This window comes from Salvelinus sp. IW2-2015, linkage group LG26, assembly GCF_002910315.2.
Source record: "Salvelinus sp. IW2-2015 linkage group LG26, ASM291031v2, whole genome shotgun sequence".
In the NCBI taxonomy this organism is placed as follows: Eukaryota; Metazoa; Chordata; class Actinopteri; order Salmoniformes; family Salmonidae; genus Salvelinus; species Salvelinus sp. IW2-2015.
In genome coordinates this window covers 12113138-12129038 of record NC_036866.1, presented here as the reverse complement: position 1 = coordinate 12129038, position 15901 = coordinate 12113138, and the positions used below count along the sequence as shown (strand labels likewise).

The following is a 15901-nucleotide window of genomic DNA, read 5'->3' as shown; positions in this document are numbered from 1 at the left end:
GGAACAGAAAACTGTATTGAGATCAAATGTTTAATCGATGAGAAAATTTGCAGAATGTCAGCCAAAATCCATCTCTTTTCCATCTTCTCCCATTGCCCGCCAGTAAGCTTCCTCTGGAAACGCGAAAGTGGAAACGCCAAGTGGACGCTTCACATTTAAATATCCAGTGAAATATATGTCTCGTTGTTCTGTGGTACTGTCCTTGGTATTACAGCTTTATCAAGCTATTTTGTTTAAAAAAAATGTTAATATGAATTCCATATAGGATTAGGCCTATTGAATATCTATTGATAAAATTTGATTAAGATGAATTCGAAAATGTCGGACAAAAAAAAAAGCAGCAAGTTAAAATAATCTCATTTTAATAAATCAAAAAAAGTACACATCTACAAACATGTAGATCAATTCAACAAGATTTATGAAAGTAGGTAACAGTAAAATGTATTTTTCTTATTTACAATTGTTTTCAAAATGCGATTGTCCCCTCCATTTAACCCATAATCAACTATGAAATCCAAATAGTCTTGAACATGGAATGCTAATGATATGTTCAAAGAAAAAAGTAATTTATAAACTGAAATATGTACAAATAGTTCCACCAGAAGGAAAATAAACCTTCATAATAACTAGTATTCTGATTAAACATTTGCCAGACCTTCGTAAAGGACCTAAAAGATACAACAGTCCGACAAACTGACTGTGCCCCACCCATGTGGTGTTTTACACAAGAGAGGACATATAAAATAATTCAATGGCAATTTACTTCATTGTCACACCTAGAGAAACCATTTGTGATAATTCATGGGGAAGTCACTGTTGTTCCTTTGCTATGATTTAACATGTGCTCCATTCCCTATAGATTTGCATTGAGAAAAGCAAGTTCAAGGTGACAAAAATAAGTATAAGAACAGAAAGCTAGACAAGAATGTTCCTTTGCGCATTTCTAATCTCAAAGAGAAGCTCTTCTTCAAGTTAAATATTAAAAGCCTTAAGAGGTCCAACAGTCTCATGATGAATAGTTCCAAAGCCCATGATATCAAGCATCAGGTGAAAATAAGCCACTTCTGTTGCGGTGGACAGGGGCAAGCTCAGCGGGAAGGATAGACGAGAACAAAAACAAAATTCTAAATCCAATATGAAAAGTCACTTTCCTCCAGCCTTCAGGCATCCATTTAACATTGTCACACTGAAGGCGACTTAAATTAAGTCGAGGTTAGGGACTGTACTGTAGAATATCGCAACTCGTTCATTGTAAATCATTTGGTCTTTCATGACAATGGAGAATTATTGAAAAGTGCATAATCAAGAGCAGGCTTTCTACAAGGGCACTTTCATACTTGGATGTTGTTTTTTTCTCAGACTACACGTTCTCTTGCTTGTAAAATTTTAGTCCATTGCCATGTCACTACAGTGGTATGCCGATATCTTGCTTCGAATACAGTATGCAATGCAAATACCTTCAACTCAAAACACCCCAAAATAGATTGTGGTCTTAATACTGGCACACCAACATTTGGGCCTTGCAGTTAAATTAGGACAAACGCATAGCTACCGCTCTTGACTAAAGAAGGGGAGAGGCTATAAGGACACTGGTGACCTTCAAAATGACTAACCAGAAACTGAAACTGACCCTTACCTTAACGGCCATGCATGCATATAATCTCCACCCGGCCCAGCCAGAAGAGGACTGGACATCCCGCAGAGCCTGGTTCCTCTCTAGGTTTCTGATATTTCTAGGGAGTTTTTCATAGCTACCACGCTTCTACATCTGTATTGTTTGCAGTTTTAGGCTGGGTTTCTGTATAAGCACTTTGACATCTGCTTAGGTAAAAAAGGATTTCTAAATAAATACATTTGATTGATTAACCCTAACCTAATTTTAACCAATTCTTAAATTGGTCAGGAGTGTCCGTGTAGCCTTTTCCCTAAAGAAGCAGCAGGAATGGTTCTCTAGGGAACTGGAATGTCACAGCATATTGATAAATGAAAAAAGGAGAACATAGTAATAAACCTGGAAATTAATATTCATGGCATTTGTTTCACCATACAGTAGGTTGACATTATTCAATTGAGTTCTTATAAAATCACATTTGACTAGTAATATAGGCCTACCAAACAACTATCAAGGCAGCCTACTTTGGCGCAATTGTCACTAATTTTCCATCAAAAATACTGACAAGCATGAAAACAGCTTACAAAAGTCAAAGGCCACACAAACCTGCACGGTATTACAGTATCACAATTAAAACAACCAGTAAAAAAAAAAAAAAAAGGAATAGGCTGAGAGGCTGGAATTTGAAAAGGGTGCATAAGACGTTAAAAATGAAATCAAGCAATTACCACCCAAAGGACTATATCTCTATTTCAGTGGTATCTACATCATACATAACATGAATATTTGGGGCAATGAGGTACTCACACTGTTTTGGTGGAGTGGTATAAGATTAAAACACATTTTGAATGCCAAAACAAAATGTGGTAAACGTATGCATTCATTTGTTAGATTGCAATTCATTTCCTAACTAGACTGATGTTATTGTGGAACAGATGATTTTTACTTATAGCCTCTGGAACAAGTTCTGGAATGTAATAGTTCTAATGAATACTGACATTCCTATACTTCCATACAAGGGACTGGAATAAGACATGCTTTTGCAAATTGCAAGATGTGCAGCCAATTTCACTACTAAAGTGCAAGAGTACACAGTAAAACAGGGTTCAACTCAATGTGCAGTTACCGGCACATAAAATTGTTCTAACACTCAAATATATAGTTTATAAATCATTGCAAACCTTGTGCATAAAAATAATCTGAACTGCATAATGGTAAATGCTGAACACAGATGCACATTTTCAGGTATGTTGTTAAGATGGTATGCCTTTACTGTTAACATTGTAAGACTAACACTTCAGAACTGTATTATATTATCTAAAGTATTATCTTAAGGAAATAAGTGGCTTTCTTGTCTATAATTTGTTGGATGGCAAAAGGGGATTTAAGGTAGAATACAGATAATCACTAATTTGAGAAAGGAAAAACAGGGATGCATAGATGACACATTTGGAATAAATCTCCATAGTAGCTAGATGACGCAGAATTCAACAATCTCACAGAAGATGTCAGATGTATGATGGTTAACTAGTCTTATCATGGAATTAAGCCACTACTTTTAAGGATAAGGTCAATCCATGTTGAGACAAAACCTCACTAAGGATCAACTTTGGCAGCAGTGCGACCACAGAGCAACATACAGTATCTGTGACAACCGTTGCAGAGAACAGAGAGAGAGGAGAGGGTGAGCAGCAACCTAAGTGTAATTACGAGAGACGATATAAGAGCATGATGGTACAGAAGAGTGCCTGGTATAGAGACCTAAATCTAACGCCCATCCAACAACACTGATTGATCCACCTGACCAATGAAAGCTACCGTTTGTAAACTGGGGGCACATGGTGAAGCAGAAAAAAAAAACAAAGCCCAAAGAGGCCTGGGATATCGGGAATGAGAGGGATGAGAACAGGGCGAAAGAGGAAAGCTCTGAGCAMGCCCAGTCCAGTTCTGTCCAGCTGTGGACAATGATAAGATCGTTGTCCTCACAGGAGGGTGCAGCGGAAGAAACTGCTCTTCTTGGGCTGTTCTGTGATCTTCACACCATGACTGCTGCCCTGAGGATTGTTGCCCTCCTGGAACACACACACAGTAAGTCAGAACACACACACACAATACCCCATCTAAAATAGATGTGCACATAAAACACACACTTACCAGTTTCTTGTCCATTTTCGCCTTGATGTCTCTGGCAAGGGTCATAAATGCCTGAAAGTTCAAGGGGAAAAAGACAGGACAAATTAAGATCAAAGAGACAAAACAGCGTGCAGTCTCTTTCAACCTAACAGAACAACAATTACTGTACAGCCATTGTTGTTTTTTAACTGCTGAGAATTAGTGAACTCACATTCTCCACGTTGATATTGGCCTTTGCACTGGTCTCCATAAACTTGATACCGTACTCCAACGACAACTGCCAAAGGTCAATAAAAGGGACGCACAAAATATACTCAGCGAACATTGACAGTAACTCAATCACAAGTCTACATCTGTAGATACTCAAGATGTGAGTCATTGAATATAATTATTGATAATAGCCTACATAACATTTACTGATCCCCCACCGTCTCACATCTGTCTTTGGACAACTGTCACTCAGCAAACATGGGCAGTAGCACAAAACATCTACTGTATAGACACTTGGATATCAGTCAGGTAGTTTGATATTTTTCATTTCCTGATCGGTGATGATCACCCACCTGCTCCCCTCTGTCTTTGGACACCTGTCGCTTGTCATTGACGTCACACTTGTTTCCCAGAACCATCTTCTCCACGTCAGCAGAGGCATGCTGGACAGGAAGACAGAAGATTGATCATGCAATGTAATTGCTACTTTCACTAAAACGTACAGACTTCAAAGACATATCGTGCATTCGGAAAGTATTCAACCTGGAGGTCGACCGATGATTTTTCAACGCCGATACCGATTATTGGAGGACCAAAAAAAGCCGATTAAATCGGCCGATAAAGATGTATTTTTTTTATTTGTAATAATGACAATTACAACAATACTGAATGAACACTTATTTTAACTTAATACATCAATAATATAATACATCAATAAAATCAATTTAGCCTCAAATAAATAATGAAACATGTTCAAATTGGTTTAAATAATGCAAAAACAAAGTGTTGGAGAAGAAAGTAAAAGTGCAATATGTGCCATGTAAAAAAGCTAACGTTTAAGTTCCTTGCTCAGAACATGAGAACATATGAAAGCTGGTGGTTCCTTTTAACATGCGTCTTCAATATTCCATGGTATGAAGTTTTAGGTTGTAGTTATAGGAATTATAGGACTATTTCTCTCTATACCATTGTATTTAATATACCTTTGACTATTGGATGTTCTTATAGGCACTTTAGTATTGCCAGTGTAACAGTATAGCTTCCGTCCCTCTCCTCGCCCCTACCTGGGCACGAACCAGGAACACAACAGCCACCCTCGAAGCATCGTTACCCATCGCACCAAAAGCCACGGCCCTTGCGGAGCAAGGGGAACAACTACTTCACGGTCTCAGAACGAGTGACGTCACTTTAGCGCGCACCCCGCCAACTAGCTAGCCATTTCACATCGGTTACACCAGCCTATTCTCGGGAGTTGATAGGCTTGAAGTCAAACAGCGCAATGCTTGAAGCACAGCGAAGAGCTGCTGGCAAACGCACGAAAGTGCTGTTTGAATGAATGCTTACGAGCCTGCTGCTGCTTACCACCGCTCAGTCAGACTGCTCTATCAAATCATAGACTTAATTATAACATAATAACACACGGAAATACGAGCCTTGGGTCAATAATATGGTGAAATCCAGAAACTATCATTTTGAAAACAAAACGTTTATTCTTTCAGTGAAATACGGAACCATTCCGTATTTTATCTAACGGGTGGCATCCATAAGTCTAAATATTCCTGTTATATTGCACAACCTTCAATGTTATGTCATAATTATGTAAAATTCTGGCAAATTAGGTCGCAACGAGCCAGGCGGTTCAAACTGTTGCATATACCCTGACTCTGCGTGCAATGAACGCAAGAGAAGTGACACAATTTCCCTAGTTTAATATTGCCTGCTAACATGAATTTAACTAAATATGCAGGTCTCAAAAAATATACTTCTGTGTATTGATTTCAAGAAAGGCATTGATGTTTATGGTTAGGTACATTCGTGTAACGATTGTGCTTTTTTCGCAAATGCGCTTTTGTTGAATCATCCCCAGTTTGGAGAAGTTGAAGTCTTTGTTAGGAAGACATAGTCTTCACACAGTTCGCAACGAGCCAAAAGGCCCAAACTGCTGCATATACCTTGGCTCTGTTGCACAGAACGCAAGAGAAGTGACAATTTCCCTAGTTAAAATAAATTAATGTTAGCAGGAAATATTAACTAAATATGCAGGTTTAAAAATATATACTTGTGTATTGATTTTAAGAAAGGCGTTGATGTTTAGGTACACATTTGTGCAACAACAGTGATTTTTTCGCGAATGCGCTTATTAAAATCACCCGTTTGGCAAAGTAGGCTATGATTCAATGATAAATTAACAGGCACCGCATCGATTATATGCAACGCTAGATAAACTAGTAATATCATCATCCATGTGTAGTTAACTAGTGATTATGTTAAGATTGATTGTTTTTTATAAGATACGTTTAATGCTAGCTAGCGCCTTACCTTGGCTCCTTGCTGCACTCGCATAACAGGTAGTCAGCCTGCCACGCAGTCTCCATGGAGTGCAATGTAATCGGCCATGATCGGTGTCCAAAAATGCAGATTACCGATTGTTATGAAAACTTGAAATCGGCCCTAATTAAATCGGCCATTACGATTAATCGGTCTACCTCTAATTCAGACCCCTTGACTTTGTACACATTGTCTTACGTTACAGCCTTATTCTAAAATAGTTTTTTTTATTCCCCTCAATCTACACACAAGACCCCATAATGACAAAGTAAGAACAGGTTTAGACATTTTAGGAAATTTATAAAAAAAAWAAAWAAWAAAATATCACATTTACGTAAGTATTCAGACCCTTTACTCAGAACTTTGTTGAAGCACCTTCGGCGGCAATTACTGCCTCGAGTCTTCTTGGGTATGACGCTACAAGCTTGACACACCTGTATTTGGGGAGTTTCTCCCATTCTTCTCTGCAGATGCTCTCAAGCTCTGTCAGGTTGGATGGGGAGCATTGCTGAACAGCTATTTTCAGGTCTCTCCAGAGATGTTAGATCAGGTTCAAGTCCGGGCCACTCAAGGACATTCAGAGACTTGTCCCAAAACCACTCCTGCGTTGTCTTGGCGGTCTGCTTAGGGTAGTTGTCCTGTTCGAAGTTGAACCTTCGCCCCCAGTCTAAGGTCCTGAGCGCTCCGTTTATCTTTCACTTGATCCTGACTAGTCTCCTAGTCCCTGAAAAACATCCCCACAGCATGATGCTGCCACCAACATGCTTCACTGTAGGGATGGTGCCAGGTTTCTTCCAGATGTGATGCTTGGCATTCAGGCCAAATAGTTCAATCTTGCTTTCATCAGACCAGAGAACCATGTTTCTCATGGTCTGAGAGTCCTTTAGGTTCCTTTAACTGAAGAGTGGCTTCTGCCTGGCCACTACATAAAAGGCCTGATTGGTGGAGTGCTGCAGAGGTGGTTGTCCTTCTGGAAGGTTCTCCCATCTCCACAGAGAAACTCTGGAGCTCTGTCAGAGTGACCATCGGGTTCCTGGTCACCTCCCTGACCAAGGCCCTTCTCCCCCCATTGCTCAGTTTGGCCGGGCGGCCAGCTCTAGGCAGTCTTGGTGGTTCCAAACTTCTTCCATTTATGAATGATGGAGGCCACTGTGTTCTTGGGGACCTTCAATGCTGCAGACATTTTTTGTTACCCTTCCCCAGATCTGTGCCTCGACACAATCCTGTCTTGGAGCTCTACAGGAAACTCCTTCGACCTCATGGCTTGGTTTTTGCTCTGTCAACTGTGGGACCTTATATAGACTGGTGTGTGCCTTTCCAAATCATGTCAAATCAATTGAATTTACCACAGATGGACTCCAATCAAGGATGATCAATGGAAACAGGATTTACCTGATGTCAATTTTTAGTCTCATAGCAAAGGGTCTGAATACTTAGCAGGTATTGGCCATATACCATAAACCCCCAAGGTGGCGTATTGTTATTATAACTTCTTATGGCTGCAGGGGCAGTATTGAGTAGCTTGGATGAAAGGTGCACAGAGGTGCCCAGAGTAAACGGCCTGCTCCTCAGTCATAGGTGCTAATATATGCATATTATTATTAGTATTGGATAGAAAACACTCTGAAGTTTCCAAAACTGTTTGAATTATGTCTGTGAGTATAACAGAACTCATATGGCAGGCAAAAACCAGAGAAAAAATCCAAACAGGAAGTGGGAATTCTGAGGCTGGTCGATTTTCAACCAATATCCTATTGAAATCTCAGCAAGATATGGATTTTGCACTTCCACTAGATGTCAACAGTCTGTAGAACCTTGTCTGATGCCTCTACTGTGAAGGGGGGCCAAATGAGAGAGATATTAGTCAGGTCTGCCATGACCTGACCATGCGCGTTCATATGAGGGAGCTCTGTTCCATCGCTCATCTGAAGTCAATGTAATTCTCCGGTTGGAACGTTATTCAAGATTTATGTTAAAAACATTCTAAAGATTGATTCAATACATCATTTGACATGTTTCTACTGACTGTTATGGAACTTTTGGACATTTCGTCAGCTTTTAGTGAATGCGCTATTTGGACATAAATGATGGACATTACCGAACAAAACAAACATTTCTTGTGGAAGTGGGAGTCCTGGGAGTGCAATCCGACGAAGATCAGCAAAGGTAAGTGAAGATTTATAATGCTTTTTATGAGTTTTGTTGACTGCACAATTTGGCGGGTAACTGTATGGCTTGCTTTTGTGGCTGAGCGCTGTTTTCAGATTATTGAATATTGTGTTTTGCTGTAAAGCTTTTTGAAATCTGACACAGCGGTTGCATTAAGAACAAGTGTATCTTTAATTCTATGTAAAACATGTATCTTTCATCAAAGTTTATTTCTGTTATTTGACGTGGCTCTCTGCAATTTCTCCGGATATTTTGGAGGTATTTCTGAACATGGCGCCAATGTAAACTGAGGTTTTTGGATATAAATATGAACTTAATCGAACAAAACATATATGTATTGTGTAACATGAAGTCCTATGAGTGTCATCTGATGAAGATCAAAGGTTAGTGATTCATTTTATCTCCATTTGTGCTTTTTGTGACTCTCTTTGGCTGGAAAAATGGCAGAATTTTTCTGTGAGTTGGTGGTGACCTAACATAATCGTTTGTGGTGTATTCGCTGAAAAGCCTATTTAAAATCGGACATTTTGGTTGGATTAACAACAATATTACCTTTAAAATGGTATAAGACACACGTATGTTTGAGGAATTTTAATTATGAGATTTCTGTTTGAATTTGGCGCCCTGCACTTTCACTGCCTGTTGTCATATCGATCCCGTTAACGGGATTGCAGCCATAAGAAGATAAACTGGTTACCAACGTAATTAGAGTAGTAAAAATAAATGTTGTCATACCCGTGGTATACGGTCTGATATACCACGGCTGTCAGCCAATCAGCATTCAGGGATCGAACCACCCAGTTTATAATGGCCAATATACCATGGCATTGTTTTGTAGCAGTGGGGGTTCTCATTGGATAATTTTTATGTAGAATGACTGAGAAGCTCAGCTCTGGTGACTTTTTTTTAAAGGACTCGAAAATGAATGAAAATAAAATCATGCTGACACCATCTCAAATATAATTTCCAACTCCAGGAATGATCCCAATAACATATCTGTAAAAATTTGGTGTTACAATTATTTTAACATATTGAACCATGCATAGGTCCATATTATTAGATATTAGTGATGGAGGAAAATAATTGATAGGTACATATCAGGACATTATATTTCACAATATATTGTATAGTTTTGACAACATCGCAATACTATTTCTGCGCTAGTTGGATGTACCTACACCAAAACTCCAGTATTATTCCTTCATAGCTTGTTCTCCATCTTTTTAAATAGGGAGCCAATTTATTTTCAGCACTTCCATGACTGACCAAAACTTGTTTTTTCACAGCTGTCCCTTGTCCCTCTGCAGCAGACATATGGTGAGCAATATGTTTGGAACGTCGAATCACAATAAAATCAGTTTCGAATCGCAATACTTATTGTATCGGTGATAATATTGTACTTCTCACAGAAACCACTGCATGTCACAATTCTTTCCCCCAACACTTTCCCTGGCTGCCACTACTCTTGCTCAACTAAAGACCATTAAAACTCCTGTTTACCCATGATTGCGTTATGAATTGTTGTGCATTGACTGCTTGTCAGAATGCATGTTTCCCTCCCTATGGCAATCGCAACTCGAATGCATCTTGAGAGAAATATTTATCTAGCATAGAACGTATAAAAACAAGCTGACTAGGTAAATTGATAAACTATTTTACTATGGGGTTGTCTGTTTTTTCTAGCAATTACTCGTTTTGTTTGCAGGGGAAAAGTTATAGCATCTTTATTTTGACTGTAGTGGAAACACTACCACAGCTAAGGGCTGTTCTTAGGCACCACGTGACATAAAATGCTGTTTCAGCCAATAAGCATCCAGGAACCAAACTACTATAATTTCTGATAATTACCTCCTCTATATTCCTTATCCAGTTTTTGATGTTGTCAAATGACTTCTCATTGGTGATGTCATAGACCAACATGATGCCCTGGGGAGAAAAACAGAGACTTGGTAAACAACAACCACTTTAACAATGAATGTCAGATACTAACATCCTGTTAAACTTGAGACTTGTACACTTCAGTAAAAAGCTAATTGTTATGAAGGGCCTGAACAGGATTCCAGTGCGATTTTACGCCTCCCATGAATGATCTCAGGTATGTAGTGCTTAATTTACAAAAATAAAGGGAGGGACTCAAACTAGTGTGCAATCTAGGCCTAACAAATTGATCGCCATTAATGTCTCTGAATATGGATTTTTTTTATTTTTTATAATCTAAACTATATTCTCATCAGCGGTGTAAAGTGCTTAAGTAAAAACACTTTAAAGTACTACTTAAGTAGTTTTTTGGAGCAACTGTATTTATATGACAACTTTTACTCCACTACATTCCGAAAGAAAGTAATGTACTTTTTACTCCTTACATTTTCCAGTACCCAAAAGTACTAGTTACATTTTGAATGCTTAGCACGATATGAAAATTGTCTAATTCACACACTTATCAAGAGAACATCCCTGGTCATCCCTACTGTGTGATCTGGCAGATTCATTTAACACAAATGCTTTGTTTGTAAATTATGTCTGAGTGTTGAAATGTGTCCAGGCTATCCATACATTAAAAAATATATATAATCAAGAAAATCGTGCCATCTGGTTTGCTTAATATAAGGAATTTGAAATTATTAATACTTTTACACTTAAGTATATTTTAGCGATTACATTTACTTTTGATACTTAAGTACATTTAAAACCAAATACCTTTAGACTTTTACCAAAGTAGTACTTTACTGGGTGACTTTCACTTGAGTCATTATCTTTTAAATGCATCTTTACTTTTACTCAAGTATCTTACTGATTCTCATGTAGGTATATGTGCTTTGTAGTACATTTGCAAAATTGAGAGAGGGACATTGATGTATTTTAAAAAGATGAGGAGCAAGAGAGGGAGTGTGGTGATGTAGTGTCCACAACTAAAGAATCATTGTGGAATCCCGAAAGCATAAGCGACTGACCATGGCTCCTCTGTAGTATGCCGTTGTGATTGTTCGAAACCGCTCCTGGCCAGCTGTGTCCCTGGGAGAGAACAACACAATGAGATCCTTTAATTCCCATCCCTGATTTTAACCCACTTGTAGAATTATAGGCCAATTGTGATCATTCCCAAGGTGCACTTTTTCAAGACATAATTTCAGAGAAATTCTGTTAAGTCAAAGGGCTGTCTTACCATATCTGTAGCTTGATCTTCTTACCATCTAGTTCTACAGTTCTAATTTTAAAGTCAATACCTGAAACAGGAATAGCAAAAGTGAGACAATTCTTGCATTTCTACCCACTTAAATTTTTATTTCACTATTGTCTAACCACAGCGCTCCAAACGACAAAGGATCATTGAAACACMACCATTTGAGTTTGATGTATTTTGTAGGCCTACCGCACTGTTTATGCACAAGTGGCAAAACCAGACTGCATTCAACATTTGCTTGAAGGCTAGCTAGTAATTATTTGGATTATATCATGTCCAGAGAGTTCTGGCTAGGGAGGCCCATCTTTTTAGATGATGCTGCAGGCCACATACAGGAAGTGCACAACTTCAATTTGAGAAATGGCTTGTCTAATGTAAATGGCTGCATAACTTCAGGGAAGACCTCCCCAACATGTAGCTACTAAAACGGACCTTTCTGTAATGTTACAGTGACTGGTTTGAACTAGCGAACTCTCATGTATTGTTTACTGGGAAGTGAACTTCACTGTTATCTAACGTTAGCTAACTAAGCTATCTAATGAGTCAGAGTAAGCTTGTTCTTGCTCACTTGACAGCTAACGTTAGTTAGCTAAGGAGTCAGGTGACGTCACCTGCTAAAATCTTATGAAAATATCAATTTGAGGTATGCTGGGGATGCTGAAGTGCTGGTTTTATTGCCAAGCGAGCAGTGTGAAAAGCCGGTTAAGTTAACTAGCAAGCTAGTCCTGAATGCTAACCAAATAAGCTAGCTAGCCAGCTAACTTTAGCTAACTAGCGTTAGCATGACAGGATGGGCGCACACTAGCATTGCTGCTAACTAGCTACCCGTCCTCCGGCATAACTTTTCTAACCAGAAAACTTACGAAATTCACATACCTATTGTGGAGATAAATGTTGAGTTGAAGGCATCTTCTGAAAACCTGAACAACACACACGTCTTTCCGACGCCAGAATCGCCGATTAACAGTAGTTTAAACAAGTAATCGTAAGTCTTCGCCATATTATTAGCAATTGCGGAAATCCCGCCCGGCAGTTGTGAAAAGAGATACGTTACTGCTTTGCTCGATTTACTGGACCAGTGATTGGACAAACAACTTTTCACTCTTGACTGCTCTGGAGCCGTGAATTCCACGCTGTCAATCAAAATGGAAACGTCAGCTGATTGTGCTCTTGAAGTCAATGTCCCACCCATTAAAATGTGGTCCCACCCATTAAAATGTGGTCCCACCCATTAAAATGTGGTCCCACCCATTAAAATGTGGTCCCACCCATTAAAATGTGGTCCCACCCATTAAAATGTGGTCCCACCCATTAAAATGTGGTCCCACCCATTMAAATGTGGTCCCACCCATTCAAATGTGGTCCCACCATTATCTTCTCATCTTAATAACAATGATAGTCAGTCTGCAAGGAGTGCTGTAATATTCTAATCAAAGTTGAAAGTACAGTGCCAGTGAGTGAAATAACAATAACCAAGAGAAGTAATGTCGGTAAGTGGTTTTTCTTTGCACATGCGAGCAATTCTTTGGAATAGCCAGTCAAATACTGTACAACGTGTACATGTTTATTGGAGGTCTTGTTTTGACCATGAACATTGAAGTCAGTAGCTAATAGTGCTGTGCTATTAGTACTTTTTGAGGTTGCTTCGGTTTCAGTTCGATTATAAAAAAAGAATCATGGTTTTCGGTTTTGATCTTTTTTTTATACATGAAATGCATTATGAAATAATAGCATTACAATGATTTTACAGCTTTTTAATGGAAATTCCAAAGTCAAAAGTAGTAAACATTCATTTGTCAAAACATTGAAAATATTGCTTTGTCTCTCAGTTCCACATGGGGTAGATATCAATATAAAATAAGAAATGACTATGAAATAATACAATATTTCCGGTGTATATTACTTTTTATTTGATGAGCTTATTCGTTTTAATATCCTAATAATATTTTCTCTGCTTGGGCAGTAACAGTCAGCCGGTGGCATCCTGGTTTCAAAGAATTTCGTATTTTTCTGTTATGAATTCTAGCTAGGTGGCTAACGTTAGCTAGGCTAGGTGTTAGGCTTAAGGTTACGTTTAGGAGTTAGGTTAAAGGGGAAGGGGAAGGGATAGCAGACATGCTAAGTAGTTATAAAGTAGCTAAAAAAGTAGTAAGTAGTTGTAAATTAGCGAAAATGTTAAAGTTGTCCGTGATGAGTTATGAACTCGCAACCTTTGGGTTGCTAGACCTTCGCAATATACGCCCACCCACTAAAACCAGACTAAATGGAATTCAAGTAATTGACCAACGTTGCTAATAACCAGAAAAAAACTGTYGGTTAATCGCTCAGCACTAGCTAATGATTCAGTCAAATTCAGCAATAAGTTATGAAGACTATGGTTTGGTTTAAAACATGACCATTTAGCAAATATAAAATAGTGGTGCCTGTTCTGGGAATGGAATACATGTCTGGGCATGCATCAGAAATAGTTCTGGTGCAGTTCTTGTATCAGACATGAGAGGGTACCCTTGACTTATTTCCCCTTTCATATGGTTTTATGTTTTTTTAATGGTTCTAATGGTGTGAGCTGTGAAAACAAATATTTTTATACATTAGTCCATATTGCAGCTCAATAAGGACCTAATACACCCTACTTTGGAGGCTGAGAGGCAAAGACACAAGAAGAAGAGGTTGGTTCAGAGTCCCAACTCCTACTTCATGGATGTAAAATGCCCTGGTGAGTATTAAGGATGTAGCTTACATCCTGCCCAAGTTGCAACTTTTTGCATTGATAAACTATTTACATGTAGTGTTCACACTATTATTAAATTAGCTTTCCCATTTCCCGATCTATAAGAATTATAATCATTTACAACACCAAAAAAAATAAAGCATGAAAATAAATAAAGCATTTACAAAGGTTTATTTAAAGAAAAAAATATACGGTTACAGAAAAACATATTTGTTTTCAACTTTATTCCAGGCTGCTACAGGATCACCACAGTGTTCAGTCATGCCCAGAGAGTGGTGCCCTGTGGCGGCTGCTCCTTCGTCCTGTGCCAGCCCAGAGGGGGGAAATGCCGCCTCACTGAGGGTAAGAAGACTGTTGTATAATCACATTGCTCAAGAACTTACACAGTAGCATAGGCCCATATCAGTGTAGAGCTCTATCGAATATCTACTGATTTTTGACTTTACCAGTCTCTTTCTCACCCCTATACAGGCTGCTCCTTCAGAAGAAAGCAACGCTGAGTGAGATTTCAGTAGTGAACTATCAACTGTGATAGTTGTAAATTGGGGTCCATGGATGTTTCGTAAATTATATTGAATGGAATGGGGATTATTCAACTGATCTGATTGGCAGTGTTTTGTCCTTATTATTATATAAACAGATTACAATATTGTTCAGCTACAATATGCCTTTTCGTAATGAATAGGTATAATATACTGTATGCTGAAGTGGTTTGTCTCTGTTTGACATTTCTATTTTTCTTACTAAATAATAAATTAAATAATCTCTTGAGCGAGGTTGTTGTGTAAAAATTTATTAGACTGAAAGCAGGAAAAGTGAATGAAACATTTCAACACAGACTCAGTCAAATAATGAGAAGCCTTGATTGATTACCTTCACAGACAACAATAAAACCTTTTGACGGTTCACCTTCTCTGGTTTGTGTATTCTTTGGTTTCGAGAGTTCCCCTGACTGAAAGTTTTGTAAAACTGGAGCAATACATCAATAACTAACATTATTCTACTCTATACAATATCTATCCATGTTTTATTACCTTGATTGAGGCCCCAGTGGTGCTTTTTTTGGTTTCACTTTTACTAAATATGCTACCACCACAATATAATACCAGGATTATGGTTTTACACCTAGGCTAGGCAGTCAAATGCAGAGCTGGGATAGTGGCAGGCATGCCAGGCCATAGTGGAAAGGAGGTGCTATAAAGCTGCATGTCAGCATATGGCGGCACTTTAAGACCATACAGATAATAGGTTAGGTCAGAAGAGGGGTTGTAGTTCCTTGAAAGATTTGTATATAATGCTCTTTTCACATTAAAAACAATTGTTTTTTTTTCTCGCTTTGGCAATCCCTCCACCTGAATGACAGTCACAGTATTTTAGCACCACCAGTAGCACCACAGACATGTTCGCCATCCTTTCCATGAGTCTTCCTCTAGTCTCAATGACCATGTTAACACACACATATACACCAAAGGTAGAATATTGGCTCATTATTAAAAGGCACAGTCCAACCTGTGGATATGTCCACATACAGTGGGGA

General features: G+C 38.6%; 2 protein-coding genes across 3 annotated transcripts; one reads left to right on the top strand and one right to left on the bottom strand.

The window, feature by feature from the left end:
* Positions 1 to 345: 345 nt before the first annotated feature.
* LOC111952140 (ras-related protein Rab-8A) lies at positions 346 to 12768 on the bottom strand. Its single transcript, XM_023970667.2, has 8 exons — positions 12510 to 12768; positions 11616 to 11676; positions 11404 to 11464; positions 10301 to 10378; positions 4309 to 4398; positions 3957 to 4022; positions 3767 to 3817; positions 346 to 3684 (listed from the first exon to the last, which is right to left on the bottom strand). Exons 1-8 carry the CDS (start codon positions 12631 to 12633, stop codon positions 3595 to 3597), a joined length of 621 nt encoding a protein of 206 aa, XP_023826435.1. The 5' UTR covers positions 12634 to 12768; the 3' UTR covers positions 346 to 3594.
* A 220-nt stretch (positions 12769 to 12988) lies between these two features.
* On the top strand, positions 12989 to 15270 carry LOC111952141 (small ribosomal subunit protein eS27-like). Of its 2 annotated transcripts, none has more exons than XM_070435141.1 (4): positions 12989 to 13123; positions 14241 to 14349; positions 14596 to 14706; positions 14836 to 15270. In XM_070435141.1, the coding sequence occupies exons 1-4, from the start codon at positions 13118 to 13120 to the stop codon at positions 14862 to 14864; spliced, it is 255 nt and encodes an 84-aa protein (XP_070291242.1). In that variant the 5' UTR covers positions 12989 to 13117; the 3' UTR covers positions 14865 to 15270. The 2 variants fall into 2 exon arrangements, with proteins under 2 accessions (XP_070291242.1, XP_023826436.1); XM_023970668.2 differs by having other exon boundaries at positions 12992 to 13123; positions 14229 to 14349.
* The last annotated feature ends 631 nt before the right edge of the window (positions 15271 to 15901 follow it).

Coding starts and splice junctions, on each gene's coding strand:
- LOC111952140 (XM_023970667.2), bottom strand. CDS start 12,633: ATGGCGAAGACTTACGATTACTTGTTTAAACTACTGTTAATCGGCGAT. Junction 11,465..11,615: donor AAGATCAAGCTACAGATATG/GTAAGACAGCCC, acceptor GTTCTCTCCCAG/GGACACAGCTGGCCAGGAGC. Junction 10,379..11,403: donor CATACTACAGAGGAGCCATG/GTCAGTCGCTTA, acceptor TTTTCTCCCCAG/GGCATCATGTTGGTCTATGA.
- LOC111952141 (XM_023970668.2), top strand. Junction 14,350..14,595: donor CATGGATGTAAAATGCCCTG/GTGAGTATTAAG, acceptor ACTTTATTCCAG/GCTGCTACAGGATCACCACA. Junction 14,707..14,835: donor GAAATGCCGCCTCACTGAGG/GTAAGAAGACTG, acceptor ACCCCTATACAG/GCTGCTCCTTCAGAAGAAAG.